Below are 16448 nucleotides of genomic sequence, written 5' to 3'. Positions count from 1 at the left end.
CGGGTCGCTAGTATATGATCGCCTGGGAGACTGAGTCAATAGGGACATGGCATGCAGATATGGCTGCTAGGTACAATTTCAACATAGAGGTGGATCGACCTGCCTCTAACAGATCCTGCAGAAACTGCAAAATAGTTGCTGTTGGGCAATAATTGGGGTCATGACCGCTGGTCATGCACCAATTTTGAAAATATTTCCACTTATAGGCGTGCAACGCTCCAGTGGAGGAGGCCCTAGTGTTCTGCAGTGTACTGACAACTGCATCTCAGAGCCCTAAGGTGGACAGATGGTCCCGTTCAGGGGCCAGACCCACAGTTGGAGTCTGCCCAGTTCTGGGTGCCACAGGGTGCCTTGCGTCTGGCTGAGGAGATCCATGCGCAGCAGGATCTCCCAGGGCTGGCCCTGCAGCAGCTGGCAGAGGTTTAAAAACCAGAATCTCCTGGGCCATCTGGGGGCCACCAGGAGAACTGTTGCCTTGTCTCTCCTGACCTTCTCGAGGAAGGCAGGGAGCAGCGGTATCAGCAGGAAAGCGTACAAAAGTGCTTTGGGCCACTCGTGGGCTAGGGCATTGACACCTAATGGACCTCTGCAGATGCGGAGGGAGAACCACGTGGGCAATGGGTCGTTTCTGCCGTGGCAAAGAGATTGACTTGGGCTTCCCCGAAGTGCTCCCAAATGCGCTGCACCACCTGAGGGTGCAGTCGCCATTCTGATGGTTGAGGACCTTCCCTCCCTTCCCTGGAGGTCCGCTGCCCAGTTCACCATTCCCAGGAGATAGACAGCCCGGAGGGAAAGTAAGTGCCTCTGTGCCCAGATCAACAGCTGAAAGGCTGTGCGGTGTAACCCCGGGGACCGAAGTCCTCCCTGGTGGTTCACTGTGACAAGCTGGCTTTAGTGGTTACGTCAGACCAGAAAGGAGTACACAGACAGACAGTAGTTGGTGGTGAATCTGAGACGCTGTTGCGCTCAGTGAGTTTATTGTAAAATAAAAGGTTTAAACAGAAAACAGGACACAGCACTTGAGGCCAAAATAAATAGACAAATAAACACTGTGAGTCAAACAAACTTATATTTACTTTTTCCTTAGTTTTACTTTTTAGTTTCTCCTTCTCCACACTCGTTCTCCACTCACCGAACACACAACCCCAAGTGAGTGAAACGTGCATCTATATATACAGTTGTGCCGGAATTCAATTACTAATTAATTATTCACTTGAATCCCAGCACGTGAATTAATTATGTGCAACCTCATGCTCACATATTAAATACTTTAAATGCACATGAAGTGCAATCCTTGTGCCTAAATACAATTATACATTTTAAATAACTTGTGCTGCACACACCCATTTATATCCCGTGCAGCCATATCTATACACCAACATTAACACACGTAACATACAACATATAACACACAAATGCACACTGGGGCGGGGCACATTGCCACATTCACGTATGCCACTACTGACATGTTGGGCAGTATGATGCCAGCTTTTACAATATTTTGCGCCTTATGTCCTAAATGTAGTTTGTTATAAACCCTCCTAAAAATGGAGGTGAACCAAAAATATTATTGTATTACAAAGGTACGACAACACAATACATTATAAATATAGTTACTACTAATAAGTGTGGAGGACCACTTAGTCTAGAAGTAGGTCTAAATATTTACTTCCTGGTCAGTTAAAGTTACACCTATTGGCTGATTGTTTTCTTTTATGTCTTGCTGAAGAGTGCAATGGATACTTCCAACAGTTCTAAATCTGGAGAAACACAGCGGCTGTTGAGTCCAAGCAATTAGTAAGGCTTATGAGAGTGTGAGACATGCTCTGAGAACTTCTGAATTTCCAACGTACACATTATTCACTCGTTTTTGTAATTCAGGGACATTTTCAAAGACTTATCTTCAATCCGTATCGTCCATGAAACCGAAGTGAGCGACTCTCTCAATATACTGTAACGCTTTGTGGGAGCCTGCAGCTTGCAAGGGAGGGGAATGGAGGTGGAGCTCTACCTGGAAAAAAGGAAACCACAGTCTCTTATCTTTGCTGCCCCATTTAATCACGAGAGACTACATCTCTGTCTTCAAGTTCTGTGGTACAATTTTGCAGGTTTTCTTTCAGCATACACCTAAAAAAAGACACAAGTGGTCTTACAAAACGTAGAACACTTTTTGTATGTTAACAGTTTCTAAATATAGTTCTAGACATGTGCTTTATAAAGTTACAATTATAGTAGAAACTAGAACAGTGTGTTTTTGTAAAAAAACAACTGTGTATCCCTGTAAACGGCTGTAAAATTAGCAGGCAGAGGCAAAATAAGGCAATTCAAGCACTCTTTTGCATATTTATTTACAAACAAAAGAAAAATAAATATTTATCAAAATGACTGGTACAGCGTCTCTAAATATGACGAGACTATATACCATGGAGTCCAGGCGAAAACCAAGCAGTATCCTTGTTAGCAGGGTGTGGCGGAGTGTCCCGCCCCTATGTATTATTATTTGTATTTTTGTTTGCGGTGCGGGTAAAAGCGCAGCGTCTTTTATTATATATTTAAAAACCCTGTGAGGATGCATGGCTGATCAGCTACTGATTATTTAACTAGCTGACAGTCATGCATCCTTACCAAACGCGTGCAGACTCTGGCCGAGGGGTAATAAGATAATTAACAACTAGTTAATCCCTGGTCCAGAATATATAAACCTGCAGCTCTCTGCACTCGGGGTGGAGTGTACAGAGGGTGGTACGGGAGAACACGGGAGAGCGAGCAAAAACAATTGCTATATTTAATATACTTGTTGCTGTTTATTTGGCCAACGCACCTTTTTGTTTTGTTGTTTGTTTAAATATTTTATTTTTGTTTTGTTTATTAATAAATACGCTGAGTGCCGTTGCACTCAGCTTCAACCACCCATCCATTGTTTTGGTTTCTACTTCCTGGTCCGTGACGTCACCACTGCGAGCCAGACTGTCACACAGGGACAGCTGTAGATGCTGGGCTAGCAGGTAATCTCTGGGTGTTCTGGAGGTAGTTACCTGCTTTCAGTCCGGGAAATAAACAGGAGAACTGTGGTCCTTGGTTTGGCTGCTGTGCTGTGCTGTGCTGTGCACTGCTCCTTGCCCTGGGTTCGTATCTCCACAAGTGGATAGACTGCTCCTTATATACACCTGTAGCTGGGTTTAATTGATTGTTAATTAATCAATTAAGTCCCAGCCACAGTCTGCACATGTATTTGGCAGGGATAGTATTAACCCTATCTCTGCCAAACTGGAAGAACAACAACACAACAGTGCTTGCGCCCTGTCACATTCCCCTGTAGCAAAACAAACCTTATTCACTCACTGCGCCAACAGAGACACACAAGCTCGTGGCACAATCAGTAGGATGCCTGGACCACCAGCAAGGCGTGTAAAGCAAGATAATGGTTGTTTTCCAGTGAGTGACTAGTGTAGTAATCTAACCAAACAGTGGATACATGCATAAATTGCTGATTTTTATTTAATATTCAGTAAGAAAACATCTTTTAAAACTTGTTTAAAATTCTGAGAGGCAGTTTTCAAGGCTGCAAAAGTGCAATCAAGCAGGCGTCACTACTCCAGCACCATGGCAACCTAAATTAATAATATAGTTACATTTTGGTATCAAACGTTTCACTGAATTCACTGAAGATTGAGCCTTTAAATGGTAAAAAAGTAAACATAGTCTAAATTATAATACTGTGTCAAGAGACATAAAGATGTGTGACAGATCTTCAGTGAGCAGATAGTAAGACAGATGCACAACAATAACAAAAGTTCATTAATAATCAAAGCTTTCAAATATTAGTCACTCGCTCTTGTTGACCTTTTTCAAACTACTGATTCAGAATCATCAGAACTTGAGATTCAAACTCAAGATCTTGTTGATCTGTAAAAACAACCTGACCACAATGAACAGAAGCCATACCTGTATTATCTCACTGACGTATATTTATTTTGCCATACAAGAGTTTGTTTGCAAAGTTTGTATGTATTTGTATGCATTGTTGTTTTTGCAGACATTAATCTTTTCCACGCTGGCAGTGAAATAAAACAAGGCTGTATACCCTCATAAAGAAAGACCTAACCCTGCAAGTTACCTGGAGTTCTTATCAGTACAGGGTGCACACAGATAACATCGGTATATTTAACTTCTTGCTACTGCAAAAGTGTACAAATATGTGCAAAGCATCAGATTAAAGAAAACCAGGCTTCTGCTTTTTCTTATTTTTGGTTTTGATACATGTCAGTTAAACAGAACATTTGCATACAATATGCAATGTATACTGTATATACTAGCTTCTAACAGTTCTGTTCTTCATGTTTGGTAAAGGGGAGTCAGCTGTATACACTTACTATTGGTGAAACTCATATACTTAAAAAAAAACAAAACAAAAAAAAACAAACACACACTTTTTTTAACGCAATAACAATACTGGAAACTGTAGCTTTACCTCAATGATTTAACAAATTCTCCTGTGAGCAAGCCCTTATAAAGGTTTACCACGATAAATCTACACTGTAGATTTGCAGTTTTTCCATCCTTTTTCATGGCTATGCTGTGCATTTACTCTAGCTTGCCATCGTTTGCCATACCTTTCTGGGCTTACTATACCATAAATTATATTCAATCTGATTAAAAATATATATAAAAAAACAACTTAAAGTAATTGTTGTGTGTATGCACCTTTTAAATGACTAGTCAACAAACATGGAATGGACAGAGGGATATCAATTCCATAAACAGTGGGTAATTTGATAAGGAAGTGTGCACCATGCCAAAACCAATAGAAAAATATCTGAAATATACCACAATTATATTCGGTTGCAATCAATGGCGTAACATTAGTTTCAATAGTAGGGAGGACAGATTCTGTAGCTGGGGCTAAATTAATTTCATTCAGTTTTTTTTTTTTTTTATAGTACTGAGACCATAGACATCAGAAATCATGTCCTGATCTCTCTGCTTGAGATCGACCATAATGCATTGCGCACCAAGCTGATTGGTGTTTCCACTGGGTCCTAGTGGAGACTGCTCTTTTGACTAGTGATTATACAAATACATTATTGAGAATTAAAAGTTTTAGTACAGGTGCAATGTGATGGGGACATGTCCCCGTCATTGAAAAAGTGAGGGGGACACGTCCCCTGTGTCCCCCCGTGTAAATTACACCCATGGTTGCCACACCTAAGCACTATGACACAAATTGAGGGAAGGACAATGTAGAAAAATAAAAAACATGTTACACAATCTCATCTAGCTCGTCAAACTTGCTCAGGCTGTCGTCGCTGCCCTGGATCATCACTGTTCCATTGTGGCAGATGTTTATAATATTACAGTGTCCTCGGGGTCTTCCTCATTACACACACTAATCTGTTGACCATTGCCGATACCTTGCTTTTTTATGTTTTTAAAAAATGTGGTTAACAGGTGGCTAGATGCCAAGCAGAAGTATGCTTTGTATAGAATATCAGGTTGGTTTCTGATCAAGAACAGTAGTTTATAGTAGCTTTTAAGGAAGTTGTTTTTAAACACTTTTTTTTTGCTTGGTTGCTTTTAATGTCTTCCATATGTTGTATTTTGTAGCTTTGGTGTAGTTTACTGTCAAAATTCTCTTCACTGCAAATGGCTTCCATTCTATTGAGCCTCAGACATACACAGGAAGAAATCACAGCTTCTAATGAAATCTAACATTGAAAGTAGCTAAATATGCTACTCTTACCTTCAAGGTATCTTTATATTTGTTGGTTGTTGTTTGTTTAAGTATTTTTTTTTTATATATAAAAATCACTAAATTTTACAGTTTTTTGGTATGTTTAGCAGTTGAAAGTCATTATTGTTGCCATGGTTATATTCGAAATCACTGAATTTAAAGTACAGGTAGCCATTTTGTTTATAGTTACAGATGTACAGTTACTATAAAACTGAGTGACCAATTACCAGCAAAAAAATCCCAACAGTAATAAGTACACATTCCGATTTGGATGAAGAAAAATTAAATGTCTCTATAGTCTGGACGTCGCAAGTTCGAGTCCAGGCTATTCCTTTGCCGACCGAGGACGGGAGCCTCCAGGGGGCGGAGCTCAATTGGCCGAGCGCCGCCTGGGGGGAGGGAGGGCTAGGTCGGCCAGGGTGTCCTCGGCTCACCGCGCACCAGCGACCCCTGTAGTCTGGCCGGGCGCCTGCGGGCTTGCCTGGAAGATGCCCGAGAGCTGCGTTGTCCTCCGACTCTGTAGCTGCATGGTGATAATTGGCGATTCCAAATTGGGAGAAAATAATAAAAATGATTGGCAACGACTAAATTTATAAAAAAAAAAAAAAAAAAAAAAAAAAAAGAACAATTAAATGAACTCACTCACGCCGACTTTGTCACTTCAAATAATGTATTTTTAGCGGTGTGTAAACGCTACAAAAAAACACAAGAGACACATTGCACATTATCCACCCGTCTGAAAAATTACTGAAATCCGAAACGCTATTATTTATTATTATTATTATTATTATTATTATTATTATTATTATTATTATTATTATTATTATTATTATTATTATTCCTGTTCTACTGAAACAGTGTCTTGCACTCACAGAAAAAAAAAAGAATTCAGTGCCGTCTCAACTCCGCCTCCTGGTGGATCTTTTCAATGGCAATGTGCAATTCATCACATCAAAAATAAATATTTACTTACCTTTGCATGTTTCAATTAAATCAATTTACTCTGCTTAACTTAGTGTGTAGTTCAAAGTTATAAATGGGACTACTTTTGTGATCCCTTCATTGGCGTAAGGATATTTAATAAAAAACACATTTTTTTTGCCCTACAAATTACTTGCACTTTTTTTAAAATCCACTGTTTGACCTGGATTATAAATGCAATAAGGCCTTTCATGGTGTCATCAAATATACAGACTTACAGTCGCACAATGCCCCGAGGCCTCCGTATATTCAACATGTGTATATAGTTGAGGCTGAAATGTTAGGTACACCAGAATCAATGTGCCGCTCCTTCTGGAATTCTGGAATCCCGAGCCAGGACACAGACCTGCGCTCCCCTGACTCAATGACTCACCCTGGACACCACACAGATCAGCTATTCTGCTGGAATACACATTCATGATATTAATAAATGTTGTGCCTTCAATTAATTAACCCAATTAATAACACAAAGAACAAGATATAAAAGCAAACACTAAGTCTCGATATTTGCATAAAGCTAACTGAATGATCACGAATAAACAAGATGATAGTCAAATAGTCATTTTTTCTACAGCGGTTGAAAAAGGCTGTCATACTGGAGGAAAATATAGAGTGCTGGTAATTACACACATGTCCCGACTAAAAGGATTTAATTCTATGCTTTTTTGGTTCTTTCTATAATTCCAGTGCCTGCATGTGTTATTAAGAAACTAGCTAACCTTTGAAAAGGTGATTCATACTGAGTTGCATGTTTTTTGTATGCAGTCTGTTTTGTGGGTTTAAAACAGTTGGTGGTTTGACTAGAAAAAATCGATGTAGACAGGGAGACAGCACCTTTCACTATTCTGAACCTTCCATTCCTTTTATGTTTCTGCAAAGATCGAATCTCCCTTGTTAAAAAAAAAAATGACATAAATGAAGGAGGACTATCACTATTAAAAAAAGGTGTTCCAGGTTGGTCACTGATCCCCAGCCTCTTATAAGACTGGCTGCCTGCCCTGGTGTGGGGCGACTAATATATCCCCCCCCCCCCCCCCCCCCCCCCCTCCCCTCCACTGCTCACCTTCCTCAAGAGGTTCTAATGTACATCACTACTGGTTCAGACTACACAAACATTCAAATAATGAATAGCACAACCTTGAAGCTTGACTTAGCACCTACACTGCACACACAGTTACTGTGCTAGAAGTTAATACCTTGTGTGTATGGTGTCTCTTACTGGTGAAGAGATCTACTGAATCTAGTATGTCAGGACAAATCAAAAACATAGATTGTGTAATTATTTGGGGATATGTTACAGCAAAATAAGATACAAACAAACAGAATGTTGTCAGAAAGATATCTGTCAATATGGTGCTAACCAGCCACAGATTACTTACCACACATAAGAACATAAGAAAAGAACGTTTACAAACGAGAGGAGGCCATTCAGCCCATCTGCTCATTTGGTTGTTAGTAGCTTATTGATCCCAGAATCTCATCAAGCAGCTTCTTGAAGGATCCCAGCGTGTCAGCTTCAACAACATTACTGGGGAGTTGGTTCCAGACCCTCACAATTCTCTGTGTAAAAAAGTGCCTCCTATTTTCTGTTCTGAATGCCCCTTTATCTAATCTCCATTTGTGACCCCTGGTCCTTGTTTCTTTTTTCAGGTCAAAAAAGTCCCCTGGGTCGACATTGTCTATACCTTTTAGGATTTTGAATGCTTGAATCATATCACCGTGTAGTCTTCTTTGTTCAAGACTGAATAGATTCAATTCTTTTAGCCTGTCTGCATACGACATGCCTTTTAAACCCGGGATAATTCTGGTTGCTCTTCTTTGCACTCTTTCTAGAGCAGCAATATCCTTTTTGTAACGAGGTGACCAGAACTGAACTCAATATTCTAGATGAGGTCTTACTAATGCATTGTAAAGTTTTAACATTACTTCCCTTGATTAAATTCATTCACAATATATCCGAGCATCTTGTTGGCCTTTTTTATAGCTTCCCCACATTGTCTAGATGAAGACATTTCTGAGTCAACATAAACTCCTAGGTCTATTAAATGTCATTTGCCATGTGTCTGCCCAGTTCTGAATGCTGTCTAGATCATTTTGAATGACCTTTGCTGCTGCAAGTGTTTGCCACTCCTCCTATTTTTGTGTCATCTGCGAATTTAACAAGTATGCTTACTATACCAGAATCTAAATCATTAATGTAGATTGGGAAGAGCTGAGGACCTAATACTGATCCCTGTGGTACACCACTGGTTACCTCGCTCCATTTTGAGGTTTCTCCTCCAATCAGTACTTTCTGTTTTCTACATGTTAACCACTCCCTAATCCATGTGCATTAATTTTCTTGAATCCCTACAGCGTTCAGTTTGAGAATTAATCTTTTATCCGGGACTTTGTCAAAAGCTTTCTGGAAATCCAAATAAACCATGTCGTATGCTTTGCAATTATCCAGTCGATGTTGCATCCTCAAAAAAATCAAGCAGGTTAGTTAGACACGATCTCCCTTTCCTAAAACCATGCTGACTGTCTCCCAGGATATTGTTATCATATAGGTAATTTTCCATTTTAGATCTTATTATAGTTTCCATAAGTTTACATATAATAGAAGTCAGGATTATTGGTCTGTAGTTACCTGGTTCGGTTTTGTCTCCCTTTTTGTGGATCGGTATTACGTTTGCAATTTTCCAGTCTTTCGGTACAACCCCTATGTCAAGAGACTGTTGCATGATCTTGGTTAGTGGTTTGTAAATAACTTCTTTCATTTCTTTGAGTACTATTGGGAGGATCCCATCCGGCCCAGGGGATTTGTTTATTTTAAGAGCTCCTAGTCCCTTTAACACTTCTGCCTCTGTTATGCTAAAGTTATTTAAAACTGGAAAGGAACAGGTCGACATGTGGGGCATGTTGTCCATGTCTTCCTTTGTAAAAACCTGTGAAAAGTAATCATTTAATATATTTGCTATTTTCTTCATCTATGATTTTGCCATTTGTCTTAGACATTTAACCCCCTCTTTGAATGTTCTCTTGCTGTTATAATATTGGAAAACACATTTTTCACATATTTTGATTGTAAAAATAATTCAAAATGTCAGTTTCCCATTTTATGCAACTGTATGGTGAAGGAATCTCAGTAGGCTACTCACACAGATCTATTTCATTACTACAATGAACCACTACACTAAAGGAAAGCACTAAAAAGAGTTTTCTTTAAGCTTGATGTTGCTGCCATCTTCTGGACCGTCTTTAATACGGTTGTATTATTTAAATGAATTCCTCAAGCAGTGTATGTGATCTGAAAGAATATTTCAAAGGGCAAGAAGATGAATTGAATGTGAAGCACAATACAGCTTGAAAGGATATTATATAAGGAGATGAAAGAAAGTGACACAGACAAGTATGAGAGGAACACGATCACACATGGAACTACATATCTATACATTAAAGTGTAACAAATGTATGCATTAAACAAAGCATGTCCTGCAGCAGTGCTCTGATATCTTGCTCCTATATTTCACTTTGATGCATCATTTAAATGTAGCCCCTGGATAATTACAGCTATGGCCAAAAGGTTTGCATCACCTATAACCGTTTAGGATTGAAACATGATTTAGATCTTTTATTTAACATCATGTAATCAAATAAACTACAAAATGATATCGCAAAAGTCTACCGGAAGCCATAATAGGAGTACAGAATTTCATGTTAGATTTCAAAATGTCACATTGTGGCAATGTGCCCCGCCCCTGTGTGCATTTGTGTGTTACGTGTTGTATGGTGCGTGTGTTAATGTTGGTGTATAGAGATTGGTACACGGGATATAAACGGGTCTGTGTTTCACGTGCGATTTAAATTGTATATTTGTATTTAGGCACGGGATTGCACATCACTGCACGTGCATTTAAAGTATAGTATGTGAGCACGGGGTTGCACAGAATTAATTCACGTGCTGGGATTCAAGTGAATAATTATTCACTTTATACATTTGTTACTATAATTATTCACTTGAATCCCAGCACGTGAATTAATTCTGTGCAACCCCGTGCTCACATACTTAACACACGCAACATACAACACATAACACACAAATGCACACAGGGGCGGGGCACATTGACACACACATATATTTAGTCAGTTTTTAGTTAAGCATCTGGAAAACTACAAAGAGGTATGTAATTCATTATTTTAAGGTAACATTATTGAGCAGGTTCCATTCGACTTTATGAAGCAAAATGAGTTAATTCTATAGGGTGATGCAAATGTTTGGCCATAGCTGTAAGTTAATGTACTGTCAGACTTCTACTGTTTCTTTAGAAGATCACTAGATAGTGTAGCTCCTACTTGTATAAAGCCACTGGCCGATCCAGCCCCAGGTTTCATATATATGTTAGGCAAGTAGAAGTGAAGAGCAGCTCCTGAGCCCAGGTGAAAGCACCACAACAAATATACAGTATCATTTCAATTAGAATGAGTCACAATGTTTGCAATCATCATAACAGGGAAAGTCTGTATAAACACCACATTAAGAACACCTGAAAGAGACCCGAGTTCTAGAATGCTAGCGTTTGTACTACTTATTAGTTTATTCAGACAGCAGTATCAACTCTTCATGTAATAAAACAGCTGATTTGTCCTGCTGTTTTAGAAAAGGTTGTTTGTATTAAAAACATTTGCAAATTAGCAATTACCCTTGGGTACGTTTTTTTGTTTTGTTTTGTTTTTTGCAAGATGTGGCAAATGGTGGTAATCAAGTTTAGAAGTATATGACTATTTTTATTGAACAAAATGTCTTTGAAATCTGTGGGTGGTAAGCAAGTCTGGTGGTATAAAGCGAGAGCGCACTGTATTTTTGCCAAGGTTACTGCTACAATGTGTTTTTTATTTCAAAGTGGGGATCTTAATCTATATTGGGCTCATGGCACAGTGGACATTATTTTTTTCTGTTTCATCAACAGATGAAAAAAAAAAGCACTTCCATTCCTACATAAATAAAAACTTTGTGCTCGGCTGCATGCTTTTGATTACCAGCACTCTCTGGCGTCCTCAGGTAGAGCCATTTCATCCATGAACACTTACTCTGCAATCTACAGTGACAGTACATAAACAGGGCTTTGCCTTTATGTACTTGTTTCTGCTCTAATACATCTTTATTGAGGCAAAGAGCTGTTCAGCACTGCCGTGCCTCTTCACTCAATCCATCCCCTCAGCCAGAGTTTGAGAAAGCACTGTTAACAGCACTTGTCGGGTAGAAAATACATCACAAGATTGAAAACACATTTTCAGGTAAAGGCAACATGTTTCTAATGCCTCCCTTTATTATTGAAGCTTGTTTTCAGATTTTGAAAAAAACAACAAAAAAAAACAAAAAAAAAAAACTTGAAAGGTACCTGTAACAGGGTGAAGTGTTACATGTGTGGGTAGTCACTGGAAAATACTGACAGACACAGAGCATTGGTGTTGCTACGCCGCTCAGGCGCACAGATTTAATTTTAACACCGAACTGACACTAGGGTACCAGCGATGGTAGACCTAGTGTCACATTTAATAAAGCAATAAAAACAAAGAAACAAAAGCTAAAAATAAAAGTTTGCCACACAAAATGACGAGCGCTAGTCCCACTAAAAGGAACGTCCCGCTCCAGGAACCTACTACTCTACGGTAACCCTCTTTATACTGTTTTGGGATCCACCTCCCCTAAGCTGACCTACTTCTGTTGTTCTGAAGTCCTGGCCTCCCAGCGACTCCGGGCCATTCCGGCGGTCCTGGCTGGGCAATCGCTTTCACAGGCCCCGTCTTGCAGTTAAAGGGCTCCGTAGTAATCGTTCCCGCAGAGCAGACGCTTCCCTCCTGGATGTAAACAAACACTCACTCAGCGCCCGTCTGTACAGCAATGGCCTTGCAGCAGCCCCGAGCTGTAGCGCAGCCGCTTTTTGAGCTCTGCGCAGCATCCCCAGGCACGCCCCCCAGCCAATCCAGACCTCCCGATCACTTTAGCTCAGGACTAGCCTGCCACTCAACTGGTTGCTTAGCAACGCGTCTCCAACTGCGCGTCGCAGCTGATTTTCTACAGGCACACACTTGCGCAGGAACCAGCGACCCGGTTCCCTGTCACAGTACCATTTACCATTTGTTTGTGCATGTCTATCTAAAAATCTACCCTCACACACACATCATGCTGTGGAATATCTTCAGGCAGGTGCTGAAACTATTTGGCAACCAAAGGGAAACACAACTAACCACCCTAAACTGTTTCAAGAAAAAATGCTTGCACCTGTTTTTTTGTGCAAGAACAGTAAAATGGGGCTTTACAATAAAGTATTATTAGCTCAGCCTGCAGAGGTATGTTCACTAGAAAGATGAATTTTGAATTGGTAAGTGAAAAAGTAGAAGCATTTCTAACTGTCTCTGAGTATGAATCCCCCAGAGATATCAAATGACAGCTAGGAGCAGGCAGGCTCCAATGGTAACCTAATGGTATACAGTCAAGAATGTATGCATTGGATGACCTCAGCTAGTGACTGGGTGTACAAGGGTCAGCAGTTCAGAGAGGTAGCTCACATTTCAAATGTAAGATAACAGGATAACTGTAAAGGTTATGTGGAACCTGACAGATAGCCAGTGTAGCTAACACAGAGACAGGGTCCCACTAAAATCCTAACTGCTACTTGTATTTCCATTTTATCACTGTGCCATACACAATTCAATATGAGGAAATACTTTGTGGTCATAGTATCCAAACATTTTAGCTGCTAGAGACAACATTTGAACAAATCGGACTCCATTTCATAAGTCACACAGTTCTATGTTCCTGCGTGCACCACAGTAAATTACTATTGTTCATGTGTGGTTTAAGCCAGGGAAACCAATTATCAATTCTCAAGTTTAGCAGTGTCTACCCTGCAGTCCATACATGTGTTAAAACGTCTATTTAAAATTAGAATGTGATTTCAAATCTCACTCTATTTTGGCTTTATTATTTTTTGTTACTAACACTAATGTAAATTCAAGCACGGTTTCAGAACATGTAGAGCAGTAAATCGCTATTCTCATTTACTTGCTTTTGGCAGTTGTCATACAGCCCTCAATGTTTTGAACAATTTGACTCCATTCCTTTTATATTGCTGTTTCTGCAATGCTTGTGAGGTCAATTGTTAACTTACAAAGTTCTTCAAGGTCAATCCGACATACATTTTTTAAATTTCCAGATAATCCTGGGTGCTTGATGAGGTAAACCAATGCAGGCCTTTGTGGCCCATTAGTGCCAAAACATCTTATTCTGTGAAGCTGCTCATTCGGCTGCTGTGTGCTGTGTTTATCGAACACTTTGCCTGGGGCTTATACTCTCTTGATTTTTAAGTCTATACATATTCATTTTCCCTTGTTTTTAATTAAATAGGCAAGTTCTGTTGAGTGGGATTAAAGGTCCTGATCTTTTTGTAAAGCCCTTTCCGAAGACTTGCCTTGATAAGGTGTTTCATTTTCATTGTTAAAATGACTGCTTTTTATTTTCATAATCCTAGTAGGCAACATTTATTTTCCACAACTGTTATGATCAATTGACTCCAGGTTTACTTACACACACTGCCTATTAAAAAAACAACGAAGAAGTGGACACAAGGAGGAACAGTCGGTGAGGTAGGTTTCATTAAAGCATTTAAAATCATTTGCAGCAAAGTGCTTAACTTACAAAAGGGGAATTACAAAAACAGCTGCTTACTTTTTAATTAACCCAACCTTGCCTGTGAGTGAGTGCTGGCTAGATTAGAGACCAATTGCCATATACTGTATTCATACATTCCATGTGTGTGCTTTATATTGTGGTGTGCAAGACCATTCATGAACAAACTGGAAACATCATAATAACACAGATGTTCTTCTATGAACAAAACCTTAGTTTTCCGGTGCAGCTTCATAACTTGAAGTGCATGCTGATGAGAAAACTGAGATATTATTTTAATAGCTTGATCACCATTACCCTGGGATCTGTTTTGTTTTTTCCTACAAATTAAGTGGCGGTATACATATACAAATACAATGTATTCTTGTTTAAATTTAATATTAAAGGTACAATTAGTTATCATTATATATAAAGTAAATTTAAAAGTATTATCCCTGATCACTAAGGGTTATGTTCATAAGACTCTAAACTTAAACACCAATTTAATAATTAGGGGTTATAAAGGAAATCTCAAGTTCACTGTATTTGACATGATAAAACCTTTACCAGCATAACTGCATTCATTTTAAGACTCCTAGTAATTTAGAGGAACTTGCCAGACTCTCTCTCTCTCTATATATATATACACACACATACATACATATAAAAACACCTCCTTCAATTAAATATGCAATATAATATCACCTATACTTTTCATTGAGTACACCTTTAACAATTAAACATGACCTTGCAATCATCAACTAAAATCCTTCCAGTTGCTGCCCTTCATTTTGGCCAAAAAAAGCTTTTTCTGAAACCACAGAGTAATTTCCGCTTGTTTAACGCCCATTTCAAGTAAATAATGATGCAAACTAGCAGTGTTTTATAAGGGAACTTCAAAACACCCACTTGGTATGTGACGTTATTCCTTCTTGCACTGTGTGACCATGTTGACCACATTTGTGAAACAGCTGTCAGCGCTGTAGTAGAAAGTTAGTAGCAATATTAATGTCATTATTTGAAGCTCTTAGTGCTTCCAAAGCATCCACTCTGGAAAAGCCCATCTCCATAAGTCTTGCCACCTGCAATAGAAAATAACACTATTAGAATTAGACTTACTACCAGGAATCAGCTACTGTACCATCCCCTATTTCCATACGATGTGTAACTTTTGGCAAGTTACTGGGGAGTTTACATACCGGTATAGCCCAAATATATCACAAAATAAATATTTCAAACACAACAGGCGTACTTCAAATCATTTGATATCTGTGGCCTCTTTTGAAAACCATTTCCAGGAAACAAAAAATTAGAAGCCCTACATTTTAGCGATGGAGCACAAAAAGTTAAAATCTCATATTGTGTTGTGTGCAGGACTGTGCAATTACAGACATTTAAGTTAGCAATTAAAAAAGTTTCGTACAATAAAGACACAATTAATGGCATGCCAATAAAATGGGTTTACAATAAGTGTGGAATTAATTGTTTTTTCTGGATATAAAAATGACCCCTCTCCATACTGAACAATAAAACAAGGTCCTTAAAGATTTAGTGCTTTGTCATTCCTAGGTGCATTATTATTATAGAGACAATACACAATGGTTCTAAATGGGTAGCACAAAAGTAATCAATTGAGGGAAGACATAAATACAGGTACAAAGTCTCAAGTTGTTTGTCTTTACTTAAAAATTGATTATTTTTACATAACCAAAACCATCATGTTTTCTGTTCATCCCATGTGAAATTAACAATTTACCGATGAGGATAGGTTTAATTAAGTAACTTCTTCTTGATTTATGGATTAAACATTGACGTTGCTGTAGGGAGCTCTGAATTCAAAGCTTTGAAATATGAAACAAAAAACTATTTTTTTATTTAGTTTAGCCCGCAGAGGGCGCTGTTGTCCGTGGTCTGGATACGACAGTAAACCAGGCCCACGGGGTTACCAACACAGGTATCCCAATCCGTGCACCTTCAAGTGCTCAAAAATAATAATGAAAACAGAAGGCAAAAGAAAAAGGGAAAATAAAACACAGTAATAAAACTACAAACAAAAGTGCTGCTGATGCAGTGCCCCCACTGCCG

General features: G+C 39.0%; 1 protein-coding gene across 6 annotated transcripts in view; it reads right to left on the bottom strand.

Moving 5' to 3' along the window:
- Positions 1-935: 935 nt before the first annotated feature.
- Positions 936-16448, bottom strand: part of LOC117407043 (ubiquitin-associated domain-containing protein 2-like) — a 101117-nt gene continuing 85604 nt past the window's right edge. For 4 of the 6 annotated variants that reach the window (XM_059029049.1, XM_034011582.2, XM_059029051.1 and 1 more), the window contains one exon: positions 14343-15445. In XM_059029049.1, the coding sequence (XP_058885032.1) occupies positions 15338-15445 (108 nt within the window). In that variant the 3' untranslated portion in view covers positions 14343-15337. Of the gene's footprint in view, positions 2012-12075; positions 12554-14342; positions 15446-16448 lie in introns of those variants that run through there. The other 2 variants (XR_004545023.2, XR_004545022.2) reach the window with 2 other exon arrangements.

Source organism: Acipenser ruthenus, chromosome 8 (genome assembly GCF_902713425.1).
Source record: "Acipenser ruthenus chromosome 8, fAciRut3.2 maternal haplotype, whole genome shotgun sequence".
Classification (NCBI taxonomy): Eukaryota; Metazoa; Chordata; class Actinopteri; order Acipenseriformes; family Acipenseridae; genus Acipenser; species Acipenser ruthenus.
This window is presented reverse-complemented; position numbering and strand designations above follow the sequence as displayed.